This window comes from Hemiscyllium ocellatum, chromosome 1 (assembly GCF_020745735.1).
Source record: "Hemiscyllium ocellatum isolate sHemOce1 chromosome 1, sHemOce1.pat.X.cur, whole genome shotgun sequence".
Taxonomy (NCBI): Eukaryota; Metazoa; Chordata; class Chondrichthyes; order Orectolobiformes; family Hemiscylliidae; genus Hemiscyllium; species Hemiscyllium ocellatum.
The window spans coordinates 95,168,691-95,182,651 of record NC_083401.1 but is presented as its reverse complement, the minus strand read 5'-3'; the positions used below and the strand labels follow the sequence as shown (position 1 = coordinate 95,182,651).

General features: G+C 40.4%; 1 protein-coding gene across 1 annotated transcript in view; it reads right to left on the bottom strand.

Annotated features, from left to right (window-relative positions):
- Positions 1–13,961, bottom strand: part of kdr (kinase insert domain receptor (a type III receptor tyrosine kinase)) — a 74,117-nt gene that overhangs the window by 20,314 nt on the left and 39,842 nt on the right. Inside the window, exons 16-19 of the mRNA XM_060824141.1 lie at positions 9,391–9,497; positions 8,801–8,936; positions 8,044–8,148; positions 6,254–6,367 (exon numbers count right to left, since the gene is read on the bottom strand). Of these exons, the coding sequence (XP_060680124.1) occupies positions 6,254–6,367; positions 8,044–8,148; positions 8,801–8,936; positions 9,391–9,497 (462 nt within the window). The remainder of the gene's footprint in view (positions 1–6,253; positions 6,368–8,043; positions 8,149–8,800; positions 8,937–9,390; positions 9,498–13,961) is intronic.

Sequence of the window (13,961 nt, the reverse complement as noted above, 5' to 3'; positions counted from 1 at the left end):
GGTTATTTTCACTTTGCTCTTTGCATTGCTGTGTGCAAATTGGCAGTTGCATTTCTTACAATTCAATAGTAGCTATACATCAAACAAAGTATTTTATTGGCTGTAAAGTGTATCAGCTGTCTGGAAGTTATGCAAAAGCTCTGTATAAACATATATTTTATTTTCCACAGCTCTGTTCTACTTTGCATTTATAATCTAAAGTTGAGTTTTCATGTGAAGAATTTCATTTACTAGCAAGTTTCCATTAGTTTCTCAGTAAGTTTGTAGATACTCAGTGTGGATATAGTTTAAACTACAAATTTTAGGGAAGATAATACTTTATTTCTTAGGTTGAACTAAAACTAGTACTTTTTCAATCATGTGTACTTTTGACAGATGTTAATCTTTCGTTGGAGTGATGTTAGAGATTGGCTACTCCCAACATAACTTCCCAACTATTTAACTAGCATATGTCTTTTGCAGTGAGGTTAAGGCAGCTGAAGGGTACACACTTCTTGACTTCCATTGGTTAGCTGCACACAACTGATGCATAATTTATAAACAAATGGCTGTCAAAATTTGTTAGTGCAGTTCTGAAGGAAGGAGGACTCTTTCCAGGTCAGTGGAAATTGATATTACTGGAGCGCCTGGCATGAAGATAAATGTGTGTTCTCAAAGACTTCACTTGAGAAAGATGTGAAGAAGTTCAATGATTCGTGAAAGTATGAAGGTAAGCCAACAATGTCCTCCGCTGGCAGATATGTTTAGAAATAAAATTATAAAATTCTACAAATTAGAAACGGTTTTGGTGAAGCATGAATGGATAAATTATTTTCATAGACAGGAGGATTAGTCGCAAGGGTACACAACTTTAACATAATTGGGAAAAGTAAAAGCTAAGGGAAGAGATGATGAGACTTTTCTTATTCTGCAACTCATTGCAATTTCATTATGTACTGCCTAAAAGATTGGTGGAGTTAGATCTAATTGTAATTTCCAAAAGGAAATTGGATCAGTTCTTAAATAAAGTGCCAGGTTATGAGGAAAGATCAACACAGTGGGACAAATTGACATCAGGGTATTAGGCTAATAAGCTAAATAACCTCTTGTTTTGTATGATCCAGAGATTCTATTTGCAAAGGGAAGGCTATAATCTCCGATTTAATTTTGAGACAATCTGTAGAAGGTTAACTGTAATGAAAAAGGCTGAATCCCTGATTAGATGCTCAGAGTAAGGAGCCAGCATTGGTCAGAATATCACATACTCAAAGCCTAATTATTTTGAGTAGATTTAAAAGAATTATCAAACAATTTCCATTTTTCTACAAACTTCTTCATTAGTTCATACAAATCCTGATCGGGGGGAAGAGGTGTTTAATAAGTCATAAGATATAATCTGCTAGGCTTAAATTGTAAGAGTTCTATGTAAAGCCATTACCATACTCAAATCATTGGACAATAGATCGTTTTCATAGTGGAAGACACAGCAGCATAGTGGACCTTCAAGAGAGTCAGGAGTTTGAGGTGAGTATAGTAAAGAGAAGGTGATTAGATTAGATTACTTACAGTTTGGAAACAGACCCTTCGGCCCAACAAGTCCACACCAACCCGCCGAAGCGCAACCCAGCCATACCCCTACATTTATCCCTGACCTAACACTATGGGCAATTTAGCATGGCCAATTCACCTGACCTGCACATCTTTGGACTGTGGGAGGAAACCGGAGCACCCGGAGGAAACCCACACAGACACAGGGAGAATGTGCAAACTCCACACAGTCAGTCGCCTGAGGTGGGAATTGAACCCGGGTCTCTGGGGCTGTGAAGCAGCAGTGCTAACCACTGTGCCACCATGCTTGGGAAGCTGAAAAGTCTGATAGATTCCTGAAGAATGGCTTATGCCCAAAACGTCGATTCTCCTGCTCCTTGGATGCAGCCTGACCTGCTGCGCTTTTCCAGCGACACATTTTCAGCTCTGATCTCCAGCATCTGCAGTCCTCACTTTCTCCATGGTGTTAGGAGCAAGCTTCTGGCAGGAATAGAGGATTGACTGACTGGCAGAAGGCAGAGGATTGGGATAAAGAGATCTTTTTCAGAATGGCAAGCAGTGACTAGAGAAATTCCACAAGAGTCAGTATTGGGATTATTCACATTATACATTATTGATCTGGTTAAAGGAACTGGGGGCATTGTTGTTATTTTTACAGAAGACACCAAGATAGGTGGAAGGACAGGTAGTGTTGAGAAGATGGCGAAAACGCTGAAAGACTTGGGCAGGGTAGAAGAATGGGCAAAAAACTGGCAGATGGAATATAACATAGTTAAGTATGAGGTTAAGCATTTTGGTAGGAAGAATAGAAGTGTAAACTATTTTCTAAATAGGGCAAGGCTTCAGAACTCTGAAGCACAAAGGGATTTGGAAGTTCTAGTTCAGGATTCTCATAAGTTTCATTTGGCAGTTAGGAAGATAAATGCAATGTTAGCATTTCTTTCAAGAGGGCTAGAATACTAAAGCAGAGATATACTGCTGAGGCTGTATAAGTCGCTGGTCAGACTGCATTTGGAGTAGTGCGTGCAGTTTTGGGCTTCGTATTTTAAGGAAGGATGTGCTGGACTTGGAGCGGGTCCACAGGAGTTTCAGAAGAATGATTCCAAGGATGAAGTGCTTTTTATTTGAGTAGCGGTTGAGGACTCTGGGATTGTACTTGATGAAGCTTTAGATGAAGGGAGTTACTGATTAAAACTTATGGAATACTGAGAGGCCTGGTTAGAGTGGACATGCAGAAGATGTTTTCACTCGTATGAGAGACTAGGACTCATGGGCACAAGAGCTTTTGCCCAAAACGTCGATTTTACTGCTCCTCGAATGCTGCCTGAACTGCTGTGTTCTTCCAGCACCACGAATCCAGAATCTGGTTTCCAGCATCTGCAGTCATTGTCTTTACCAAGGGCACAGCATCAGAGTGAAGGGATGAACCCTTTAGAGCTGAGATGAGGAGCAATTTCTTCAATCCGAGAGTGCTGAATCTGTGGAAATCTGTGCTACAGAGTGCTGTGGAGGCATATTATTGAGTGTATTTAAGACAAAGCTAGATAAGTTCTTGATTGGTAAGGAGTTCAGGGGTTACAGGGAGAAGGCAGCAGAATGGAGTTGAGAAACATATCAGCCATGACTGAAGAGGAGAATGGATTCTATGGGCTGAGTGGCCTAATTCTGCTCCTATGATCTTAAGGTGAAATGTTCAAAACCTTTGTCACGGATAATGGTAACATTGAGGTGATTGACAGGCCATTAAGGAGTTAGTTGGTAGCAATTTATCCTCCTAGTTTCTGGGTTCAAGTCCAACTTTAGGGCCTGAACTCTAACATTAAGATGAGCTCTCCATCTCAAACTGAAATCCCAAATATCAGCTTGGATAGATTGGAAACCCACGCAGAGAATGTGCAAACTCCACACAGTCAGTCGCCTGAGGCAGGAATTGAACCCGGGTCTCGGGTGCTGTGTGGCAGCAGTGCTAACCACAGTGTCCCCATGCTGGGGAAGCTGAAAAGTCTGAAGGTGGATAAAAATTCTGAACCAGATGGCCTCAGGGATATGAAGGAGGTAACTGAAGAGATTGTAGATGCCATATTTCAGGAATCACTGGAGTCAGGAAGAGTTCCAGAGGTCTGGAAAATGATTAAAGTGACACCCTGTTTAAGAAGAAAGGGAGGCAGGAGACAGGTCATTCTAGGCTGGTTAGCCTGACCTTGGTTATTGGTAAAATTTTAGAATCATTATAAAGGATGAGATTGCAGTGTACTTGAAAGTGCATGGTAAAATAGGCAAAGTCAGCACAGCTTTGTCAAGGGGAGGTCACGCCTGACGATTCTTTGAGGGGCTAATGAGCAAGTTAGACAAAGCATAGCCAATAGACATCATCTATTTGGATTTATAAAAAGCCACACAGAACGCTGCTAACTAAGATAAGAATCCATGGTGTTAGGAGCTGAAAATGTGTTGCTGGAAAAGCGCAGCAGGTCAGGCAGCATCCAAGGAGCAGGAGAATCGACGTTTCGGGCATGAGCCCTTCGTCAGGAAGTCCTGAAGAAGGGCTTATGCCCGAAATGTTGATAGATTCCTGAAGAAGGGCTCATGCCCAAAACGTCGATTCTCCTGCTCCTTGGATGCAGCCTGACCTGCTGCGCTTTTCCAGTAACACATTTTCAGCTCTGATCTCCAGCATCTGCAGTCCTCACTTTCTCCATGGTGTTAGGAGCAAGCTTCTGGCAGGAATAAAGATTTGGCTGACTGGCAGAAGGCAGAGCATTGGGATAAAGGGATCTTTTTCAGAATGGCAAGCAGTGACTAGGGAAGTTCCACAAGAGTCAGTGTTGGGATTATTCACATTATACATTATTGATCTGGTTAAAGGAACTGGGGGCATTGTTGTTATTTATACAGAAATCACCAAGATAGGTGGAAGGACAGGTAGTGTTGAGAAGATGGCGAAAACGCTGAAGGACTTGGGCAGGGTAGAAGAATGGGCAAAAAACTGGCAGATGGAATATAACATAGTTAAGTATGAGGTTAAGCATTTTGGTAGGAAGAATAGAAGTGTAAACTATTTTCTAAATAGGGCAAGGCTTCAGAACTCTGAAGCACAAAGGGACTTGGAAGTTCTAGTTCAGGATTCTCATAAGTTTCATTTGGCAGTTAGGAAGATAAATGCAATGTTAGCATTTCTTTCAAGAGGGCTAGAATACTAAAGCAGAGATATACTGCTGAGGCTGTATAAGTCACTAGTCAGACTGCATTTGGAGTAGTGCGTGCAGTTTTGGGCTTCGTATTTTAAGGAAGGATGTGCTGGACTTGGAGAGGGTCCACAGGAATTTCAGAAGAATGATCCCATGGATGAAGTGCTTTTTATTTGTGTAGCGATTGAGGACTCTGGGACTGTACTCGATGAAGCTTAGGATAAAGGGAGTTACTGATTAAAACTTATGGAATACTGAGAGGCCTGGTTAGAGTGGACATGCAGAAGGTGTTTTCACTCATATGAGAGACTAGGACTCATGGGCACAAGGGCTTTTGCTCAAAACGTCGATTTTACTGCTCCTCGGATGCTGCCTGAACTGCTGTGTTCTTCCAGCACCACGAATCCAGAATCTGGTTTCCAGCATCTGCAGTCATTGTCTTTACCAAGGGCACAGCATCAGAGTGAAGGGATGAACCCTTTAGAGCTGAGATGAGGAGCAATTTCTTCAATCCGAGAGTGCTGAATCTGTGGAACTCTCTGCCACAGAGTGCTGTGGAGGCATATTATTGAGCGTATTTAAGACAAAGCTAGATAAGTTCTTGATTGGTAAGGAGTTCAGAGGTTACAGGGAGAAGGCAACAGAATGGAGTTGAGAAACATATCAGCCATGACTGAAGAGGAGAGTGGATTCTATGGGCTGAGTGGCCTAATTCTGCTCCTATGATCTTAAGGTGAAATGTTCAAAACCTTTGTCACGGATAATGGTAACATTGAGGTGATTGACAGGCCATTAAGGAGTTAGTTGGTAGCAATTTATCCTCCTAGTTTCTGGGTTCAAGTCCAACTTTAGGGCCTGAACTCTAACATTAAGATGGGCACTCCATCTCAAACTGAAATCCCAAATATCAGCTTGGATAGATTGGAAAGATTCCATGGAACAATAAGAAGAACAAATGTGTTTTCCCTGGTGTCCTCCTGGCAAATATTTATCTCTCATTCAACCTTGCTGTTTGTAGGAAGTTGTTGTGCACATATTGGCTTCTGTGTTTTCTAGATTACAGCTGTGGCTATGCTTCAAACTGGAAAGTGTTTTCAGATGTATATAGTGATCTTGAAAAGCAGTCATTGGTTGACTGTTCACCCAGATAGATTCAAACCATGTGGAGTTGATATCAATGTTTTGGAGAACAATGGTGAAGGAAGGTCACATCACCTTACTTACTTATTTTGTTACATTCATGCTAAAAAAAACTTTCTTTTTCGAAACTAAAAATTATTCAAAGAACACACAATGACGGCCAAATTAGGTGAAACACAATTTGGAATTATTTTTGGAGTTACTTTTGAATTTTGCTGGAAGTACAATGATGTATGGTAATTCATTCACTACCGTGCAAAGATAAATTACTTGGTTAAGATCATATTGAGATGCATGATAATAAAAGTAGACATCCATGAGTTATCTGTATTGTATTCCACAGAAAAGGGTAGTAAAGAGCTGTTAGCCTGAAAGGGAAGAGTTTGCAATGGACTCACCTCCTGCCTTTGTGCAGGCTCCAAGCAGGTTCACCACATTGAGGTGATGGCCAATGTGAATAAGAATCTTCAGTTCGGACATCAGTGCTCTTCGTTCACTAGACGTTGCTCCTTCTGAAAACAGCAGTGAGATAAAGTAATGTGCTACTAACTGTTGCAAATAAAATCATTTGAGGTTATGAATGAAAATAACTTAACAAATTTTGTACTCTATTGTGAAGATCCATTTCATGTGCTGCAGTTCTGCCTAATAAGTTTATAATTTGAAGTGTACAGCTGGATGATTAAATGTGTTCATACATTAATAGACATTAGTTTTTTTTTGCAAGAATTTGGTTGGTAAACAGCGAAATGTATGTAGCACAACCCTAAACCTAACCCTAGGTGAAGATTCGAGCCCATACTGCAGGAAATCACCATATTTAAAGATCTAAGCAAAGTAAAAAAATCATCAATCATGTACATGGTACATTTTCTGCCATTCCTTTTTGTGAATGATTTATAATTGTGTCCCATAATATATTTGTTTGCAGACAAACACCAATTATCTGGACTGTTTATGGGAAATGCTATTTGAACCAGATTTCCAACTCAGACAATTAACCTAAAAGATAAGCATGCTGCAAAAATGTGAAGTTACATCAAGACTCAGCCATACCTCAACTGAATCCCATTCTGAGTTCCTTTGCAGTCAACATTTAAAGTAGTTATTGGAGGAGAAAGTTTCTGATAGCTTTTTAGAAAGTAGGAAAATGGGATCAGAAGTAAAGACCTGTCTCTGAAAGGTATCTTTGTGAAGGGAAAGGGGCATAATTTTGAAAGTATATTATCTTGAAGACATATCTTCAACATTATTGTCAACTTACATTCTCCCAGTTAACAATTTCCTTACAGAATTTGAGCCGTTCTTCTGATTGTTTTGCTTTGAGAGGTTTTAGAATACTCTTGGTGCAGAGATTTACAAAATGTACTGTATATGAAGGTCAGCTGGAACCTTAACATTTCCGTGGCAGAAAATCCTACAAAGTCTAATGGACTCTTTTCCCAAATACTAGGCACATTATAGCTGCACAAAGACTGTGGATCAGTTTTAACAAGATGCTACAGTTCCCTGCTCCATGACTAGCACATGCCCAGTACAGCAACATCTTTGCCACAGTCATTTAATAGCTCATTAATAAATTGAAGGGGGAACCTCCACCCCTCAGGTTCAGGAAGATCCAGCTCCTACCCCCACCCTGAGAATCACCAGTCAAGCAAATCCACTGGGGCTTTACGGGCAGTGCCAGCATTGCCCCAAGATTGCAAGACATTTAGCATGGTCTTGACGAGGCGAGTGGAAAGGGAATTTTGAACAAGGTAGGGCAGAGAAGGATAGATGCTCAGAATAAAATCTATCAGAGGGGACTTAGGAATGAGGAGCTCAAGAAAGAGTAAAGGCTACAGGGTTAAACCTGACATGCTACAGACTGGACACAGGCTTCTCCCACTGCCCTTCAAATCTGAATGTGGGCAGCATTAAACACCAGCATAAGGGCCTCAATCAGCTCCAAGTGTGTGACCCTTCTGATACCTCCCAATCTCATATTGGGCAGCAAGGCCAGATAGGCAGATGGCACACCAGTGGGTGGTGGCATGCCACTTTATTTTACATTCTCACCTGCCATCTTTCAAATTATGAGAAATATAATAAATAAATTGATTGTACTTGGCTTGGAAAAAACTGCCTTCAGAAGTTGAGCAAATGTAGACTGACAATTTTAAACCAAATCTTTCCAGCTTTCATTTACCTTTCAACATCTTGACAGCAACAGTTCTGCAAGTAGAGGCTTTTTCAATATTAAATGCAGCTGCTTCAACCACTTTGCCAAAAGCTCCACAACCCAAAGGTTTGCCTGATTAAAGAAATAAAAGGACCTTTCAATCATGAGAATTATATGAACTAATAAATCAGCTGCTTTGAAAATTCTTGGCAAATCCCACACGATGGGGAATACAAATTGGGGCCTTTTTAGACAATAGTATGCACATTCAAGGGAAAAGGTTTTACCGAAGAAAACTCAATAGCTCTGGTGTTAGTAATGAAGCTGAGGCTTACCAAGGAACAGGTCAATGTTACTGTCAAAACTTATTTACAAAAATGTAATATATTTTCTATGCAAGCCAAATGGCTTTTTTTCTGCACTGTAAATATCTATGGCTATGACTACTGCAGGGACATGTTCTTCTGTAAAGAACAGATTTTCATAGGTTTTGTTGACTGCAGTCTTATTTATCAAATTTTCAGAGGGAGAAACAAGTAAACATGCACAGCATAATAATAACTGGCTTTATTATAATCTTCTGATCTATAACTCTCAGTCAAGGATGGTAAAATCCTTCACAAAACTTGCAGACAAAAGGATGTAGACTTACTAACACAGAACAAAAAATTTTTCAGTACCATCAAATGTAACAATTGTATAAATGTATGGTCGATTGAGAGATTGTCTGTGCAGGTGAAGGAATACATATGGCCTTCATAAGGATTGGAGTGTAGAATCTCACCTAATTTAAGTCTATCCCTGGGAAACTCCCATTTACTGGCATCATATGACAGTCTTTTACACTGTTCATCCATAGACATTTCATCTGGGTCCATGATGATTGACAAGTAGCCAGCCTTCAGTTCTGCATCACTGGGCTGGAAAAGAGTGACAAGTCAAGTTACTTTAACTGCCAGCCCTGTGTTCACAGAATGGTTATGCTCACTTTAGTGACTGTTGAGAAAGGACACAGAGCAGTCAATGATCCAGAATTAAATGTTGCCAAACAAACAAAAGCATCCAGCACACCAGCTGAATTGAACATGCATGCCTAACTTGCAATTACTTCACATTTCATTGTAACACACAGGGGCCATCCTAAGCATGCTGCATTGAGGTACGAGGCTTTTTCTCGCTCATGAATAGAAATTCTAATTAACACACATTAGTCAATCCTTCATTGAATCATGCAGCTGCATTAAGGAAAGGAAGAAAAAAAATGCACGTGTTGTTTTAAACACAAAGGAAGGATTCACATAAAAAGGCTACAGTCAGTTTTCATTTGTCAGTCAATGTATGTTCCCATGGGACAATAGCGAAATGTTTTATTACCCGTTTTACTGTTCGCAAGATGATTATTAGAAGCAACCAAAAGAACAAGGCAATCACACCAGTGCCAACGAGGATGATCAATTCAAGGTTTGCCTTATCTTCAAATCCTAAAATAGAAGAAAAAAATCCTTTCAGTTTTGTGGAGCTACATGTTATCATAGACAGGAATTTATAAAGCACTAGATACATGCACAGATCAAGCTTTACATCGATACCAAAACAGTTGGAAAAAAGAGTGAGCAAGATGAGTTTTTAATATACAATTTACATTAAGTTAGAAACTAAATTTCACAATATACCTCAGTATTCACATGATTTCAGAAATACATATCCTACTCTGTACAACAAAAAAGAGCAATGCCTATGTATTGCTGAAATAAAGATAAGGTTTGTCAAATCTTTTCACCTTGTGCTCATCAGGAAATTTTGTAAGAATAACAAAGTTTACGGAAAACAAGATATACTATACACGAGGAGACTGCTGATTGGTTAGTAAGTAGACTCTAACCTTGAAGAGGTATTACCACAGACAGTGTACCTAATTAATGATCACTGACAATGCAGTGCCAAGCTTTGTTTAAACTTTATTCAGGCAGGTTGGCTGTAAATGATGATGATGCCCTAATAAATGAACCAACTATTTTGTTGAGTCGAGTTAGACATAATATCTTTACATGTTGTTTCTATCCAGAAATGAGCAAGGCTTTGTAGACTCCTGTAGATACAAGTGGAAACTATCCATATCCATATGACCATATGAAACGGGAGTAGAATTAGGCCATTCAGCCCATTACGTTTGCTCCATCATTTCATCATGGCTGATATGTTTCTCAATCCCATTCTCCTTTCTTCTCACAGTTACCTTTGATCCCCTCACCAATCAAGAGCCAAACTATCTCGGTCCTAAATATACTCAAATCCTTGGCCTCAATAGCCTTCTGCACTAATAGCTTCCACAGATTAACCATCCTTGAAAGAAATTCCTCCTCATCTAAGTTCTAAAAGGTCATCCCTTCACTGTGTACCCTCAGGTCCTAGCCTCTTCTACTAGCAGCAGAAACATCTTCACCACATCTACCCTATCCACACCTCTGAATATTCTGTAAGTTTCAATCAGAATCCACCTTCCCCCCCCCCCCCCCCCCCCCCCCAATCCTTCTACACTCCATTGGGTACAGACACAGATCATTCTTGTAAACATCCTCTGGACCTCCTCATGCTTCCCCAGATATGGGGCCCAAAACTGCTCACAATATTCCAAATGCAGTCAGACCACAGCTTTACACAGCCTTGGCAATGGATTGTTGCTTCTGTATTATAGCCCTCTGAAAATGAATGCTAACTTTGCATTTGCCTTCCTAACTGCCAAATGAAACTTAAGAGAATCCCAAACTAGGACTCCCAAGTCCATTTGTGCTTTAGATTTCCGATACCCTTTCCCCATTTAGAAAATAGTCTACAACAATGATGTGTAGGTTAGGTAGAATGGCCATGCTAAATTGCCCATAATGTCAAGGGATAACAGGCTAGTTGTATTAGCCATGGGAAATGCAGGTTTATAGAAATAGGGTAAAGGATGGGTCTGCATGGGATAATCTTTGGAGGGTCAGTGTGGGCTCGATGGGCAGAATGGCTTGCTTCCACACTGTAAGAATTCTATGATTCTATTATTCCTACCAAAGTGCATAACGTCACTCTTTCCCACAAAGTAGTGCATCAGCCACTTCTTTGCCCACTCTTCTAGCCTGTCCAAGTCCTTCTGTACTGACCCTTCTTTCTCAACATTACTTGTCCCTCCACCTATCTTTGTGTCACTTGCGAAACTTAGCAACACTGCCCTCAGTTCCCTTGTCCAGGTTGTCAATGTATAACGTGAATAGTTGTGGTTCCAACACTAGCCCCTGTGGAACTCCACTTAATAATGGACTCAGAATTCCTACCAATAACCTGGAGTGCAGGTTCATAATTCCTTGAAAGTGGAGTTGCAGATAGATAGGATAGTGGAGGCAACATTTGTATGCTTTCCAATATTGGTCAGAGCATTGGGGGTATAGGAGTTGGGAGGGCATGTTGTGCCTGCACAGGACATTGGTTAGGCCACTTCTGGAAAACAGTGTACAATTCTGGTCTCCCTCCTATAGGAAGGATGTTATGAAACTTGAAAGGTTTCAGAAAATAATACAAGGATGTTGCCAGGATTGGAAGGTTTGAGCTATAGGGAAAGGCTGAATAAACTGGGGCTGTTTTCCCTGAGCATCAGAGGCTGAGGGGTGACCTTGCAGAGGTTTATAAAATCATGAGGGGCATGGATAGGGTAAATAGACAAGATCTTTTCCCTGGGATGCAGGAGTTCAGAGCTAGAGGGCATAGGGTGAGAGGGGAAACATTTGAAAGGGACCTAAGGGACAACTTTTTCACACAGAGGTTAATGTGTGTATGGAATGAGCTACCAGAAGTGGAGGCGTGGACAATTACAACATTTAAAAGGCAGGAGGATGGGTATATGAATAGGAAGGGTTTAGAGAGATATGGGCCAAGTGCTGGCAAATGGAACTAGATTCATTTGGGATATCTGGTCGACGTGGATGCATTGGACCGAAGTATCTGTTCCCATGCTGTCCATCTCTATTACTCTATGACTCTAACTGAGATCAGGCTAACCAGGCTATAGTTTCCTATCTTCTGTCTCCCTTTCTTCTTAAACAGGGGTGTGACTTTAGCCATTTTCTAGTCCTCTGGGACTACCCTAACTCTAGTGATTCCTGACAGGACACCAACAATGCTTCCACAATCTCCTCAACTACCTCCTTCAGAACTCTGGGGTATAGTTAATCTAGGCTGGGTGATTTATCCACTTTTGAGACCTTTCAGCTTCCTTCTCCTCAGTAATGTCCATTACATGTACATGTCCCCTGATTCTTAAAATTCTGGTAAGCTGCTGGTGTCTTCCAGTGGTGAAAACTGGTGCAAAATGCTCACATTCAGATAGTAGGGTGACACAAGAGGCCAGAGTCCAACCACTGGGCTGCTTTTATGGCACTCTGATCCGAGTACCCCTCACTGGCTAAAATGTCTTGGAGGAACCGGGTCATGGGGCATTAATAGATTGGAGGAGGGATTTTCACCTGTCAGGAACTGAAGTCCAGTACTAGATATACAAGAGACCTAGGAGCAACTTTTTCACGCAGAGGGTGGTATGTGTATGAAATGAGCTGCCAGAGGAAGTGGTGGAGGCTAGTGTGATTGCAGCATTTAAAAGGCATCTACATGGGTATATGAGTAGGAAGGGTTTGAAGGGATATGGGCCAGATGCTGGCAGGTGGGACTAGATTGGGTTGGGATATCTGGTCAGCATGGACAAGTTGGACCGAAGGGTCTGTTTCCATGCCGTATATCTCTATGAATGATAATAACAGAAGCAGTGCTCATGTCAGACAGGCCCAACAGATAACATTGCTGGAAGTGAACACCAAGATAAAAAGGGGGATTTAGCTAGGATCTGGCTTGCTTGCCCACTTTTGAGAGATCAGGCAAGGGTAAAGGAGAAAGTGTGATTTATGAGTGTGGGGGTGTGGATAGGAAGTGCCATCAATGGGCACAGGAAAGATACAGGAAAAAGGAAATACTTGATACCTCCATGCCAGCACCAGATCATGCAACTATAGCTACCAGGATTTCCACGGCCATGGATACAATAGCAACAAGAGTAGGATGGACCCAGTGGCAAAAACTGGGCTGGTTAAGTTCTTAAAAAAAATGATTGGATGAGTAGCCCGACATCTCCCCTTGCTCCTCCAGTTGGAGCTTTAGAGCACTTCAAATCAATGTAAATCATCACCGATAAGTACTAAACATAATTCACAGTATAGATTGATAAACTAATTAATATAAATGAGCAACTCACTGAATTATAATAAAAACAGGAAATGCTAGAATAGCATAGCAAGTCTATCACCATTTGAAAAATGAAAAGACTAGTTAACATTTCATCAGAATGGATCTTTACCCAATTTATAATTCTTACATTTTCTATCTTGGTGATGAAAGACTTGATGCATATTTCCAGCAATTTCTGCTTTCATTCAAGATTGCAATAATTTTTGTAAACATCCTGACACAAATGAACTCAGTATGTTCTTCACACATAGTCAATAATTAAAATAATCAGACTAAGGTAGAAAATTTAGGGGGCAATTATTTAGCTTCAATTCACCACTGGATTCAGTCAACACTTTTAACTCCATGCTGTCACCAGTTAACTTATTTATTGTCAGAATTTAAGTTATCAATGAACACAATTATACAATTTAGTTGGTAAATATGCATAATTGTTGTTTTCCGTATAAAACATAAATGAAATAGTGTTACTTCATGGGTTCAAGTCCTACCTATTCCAAAGGTATGTTATAACATCTCGAAACGAGTTTATTAAAAATATCTACAACTAAAATAATGTCTCCTCCTTGTTGTGTAGATATTAACATTAACAGATTTGTACATTAGTAAGATTATGGTATGAAGAATAAGGACCAAGATTTAGATATAAAGGTTTTATTATTTTAAGAAACGGT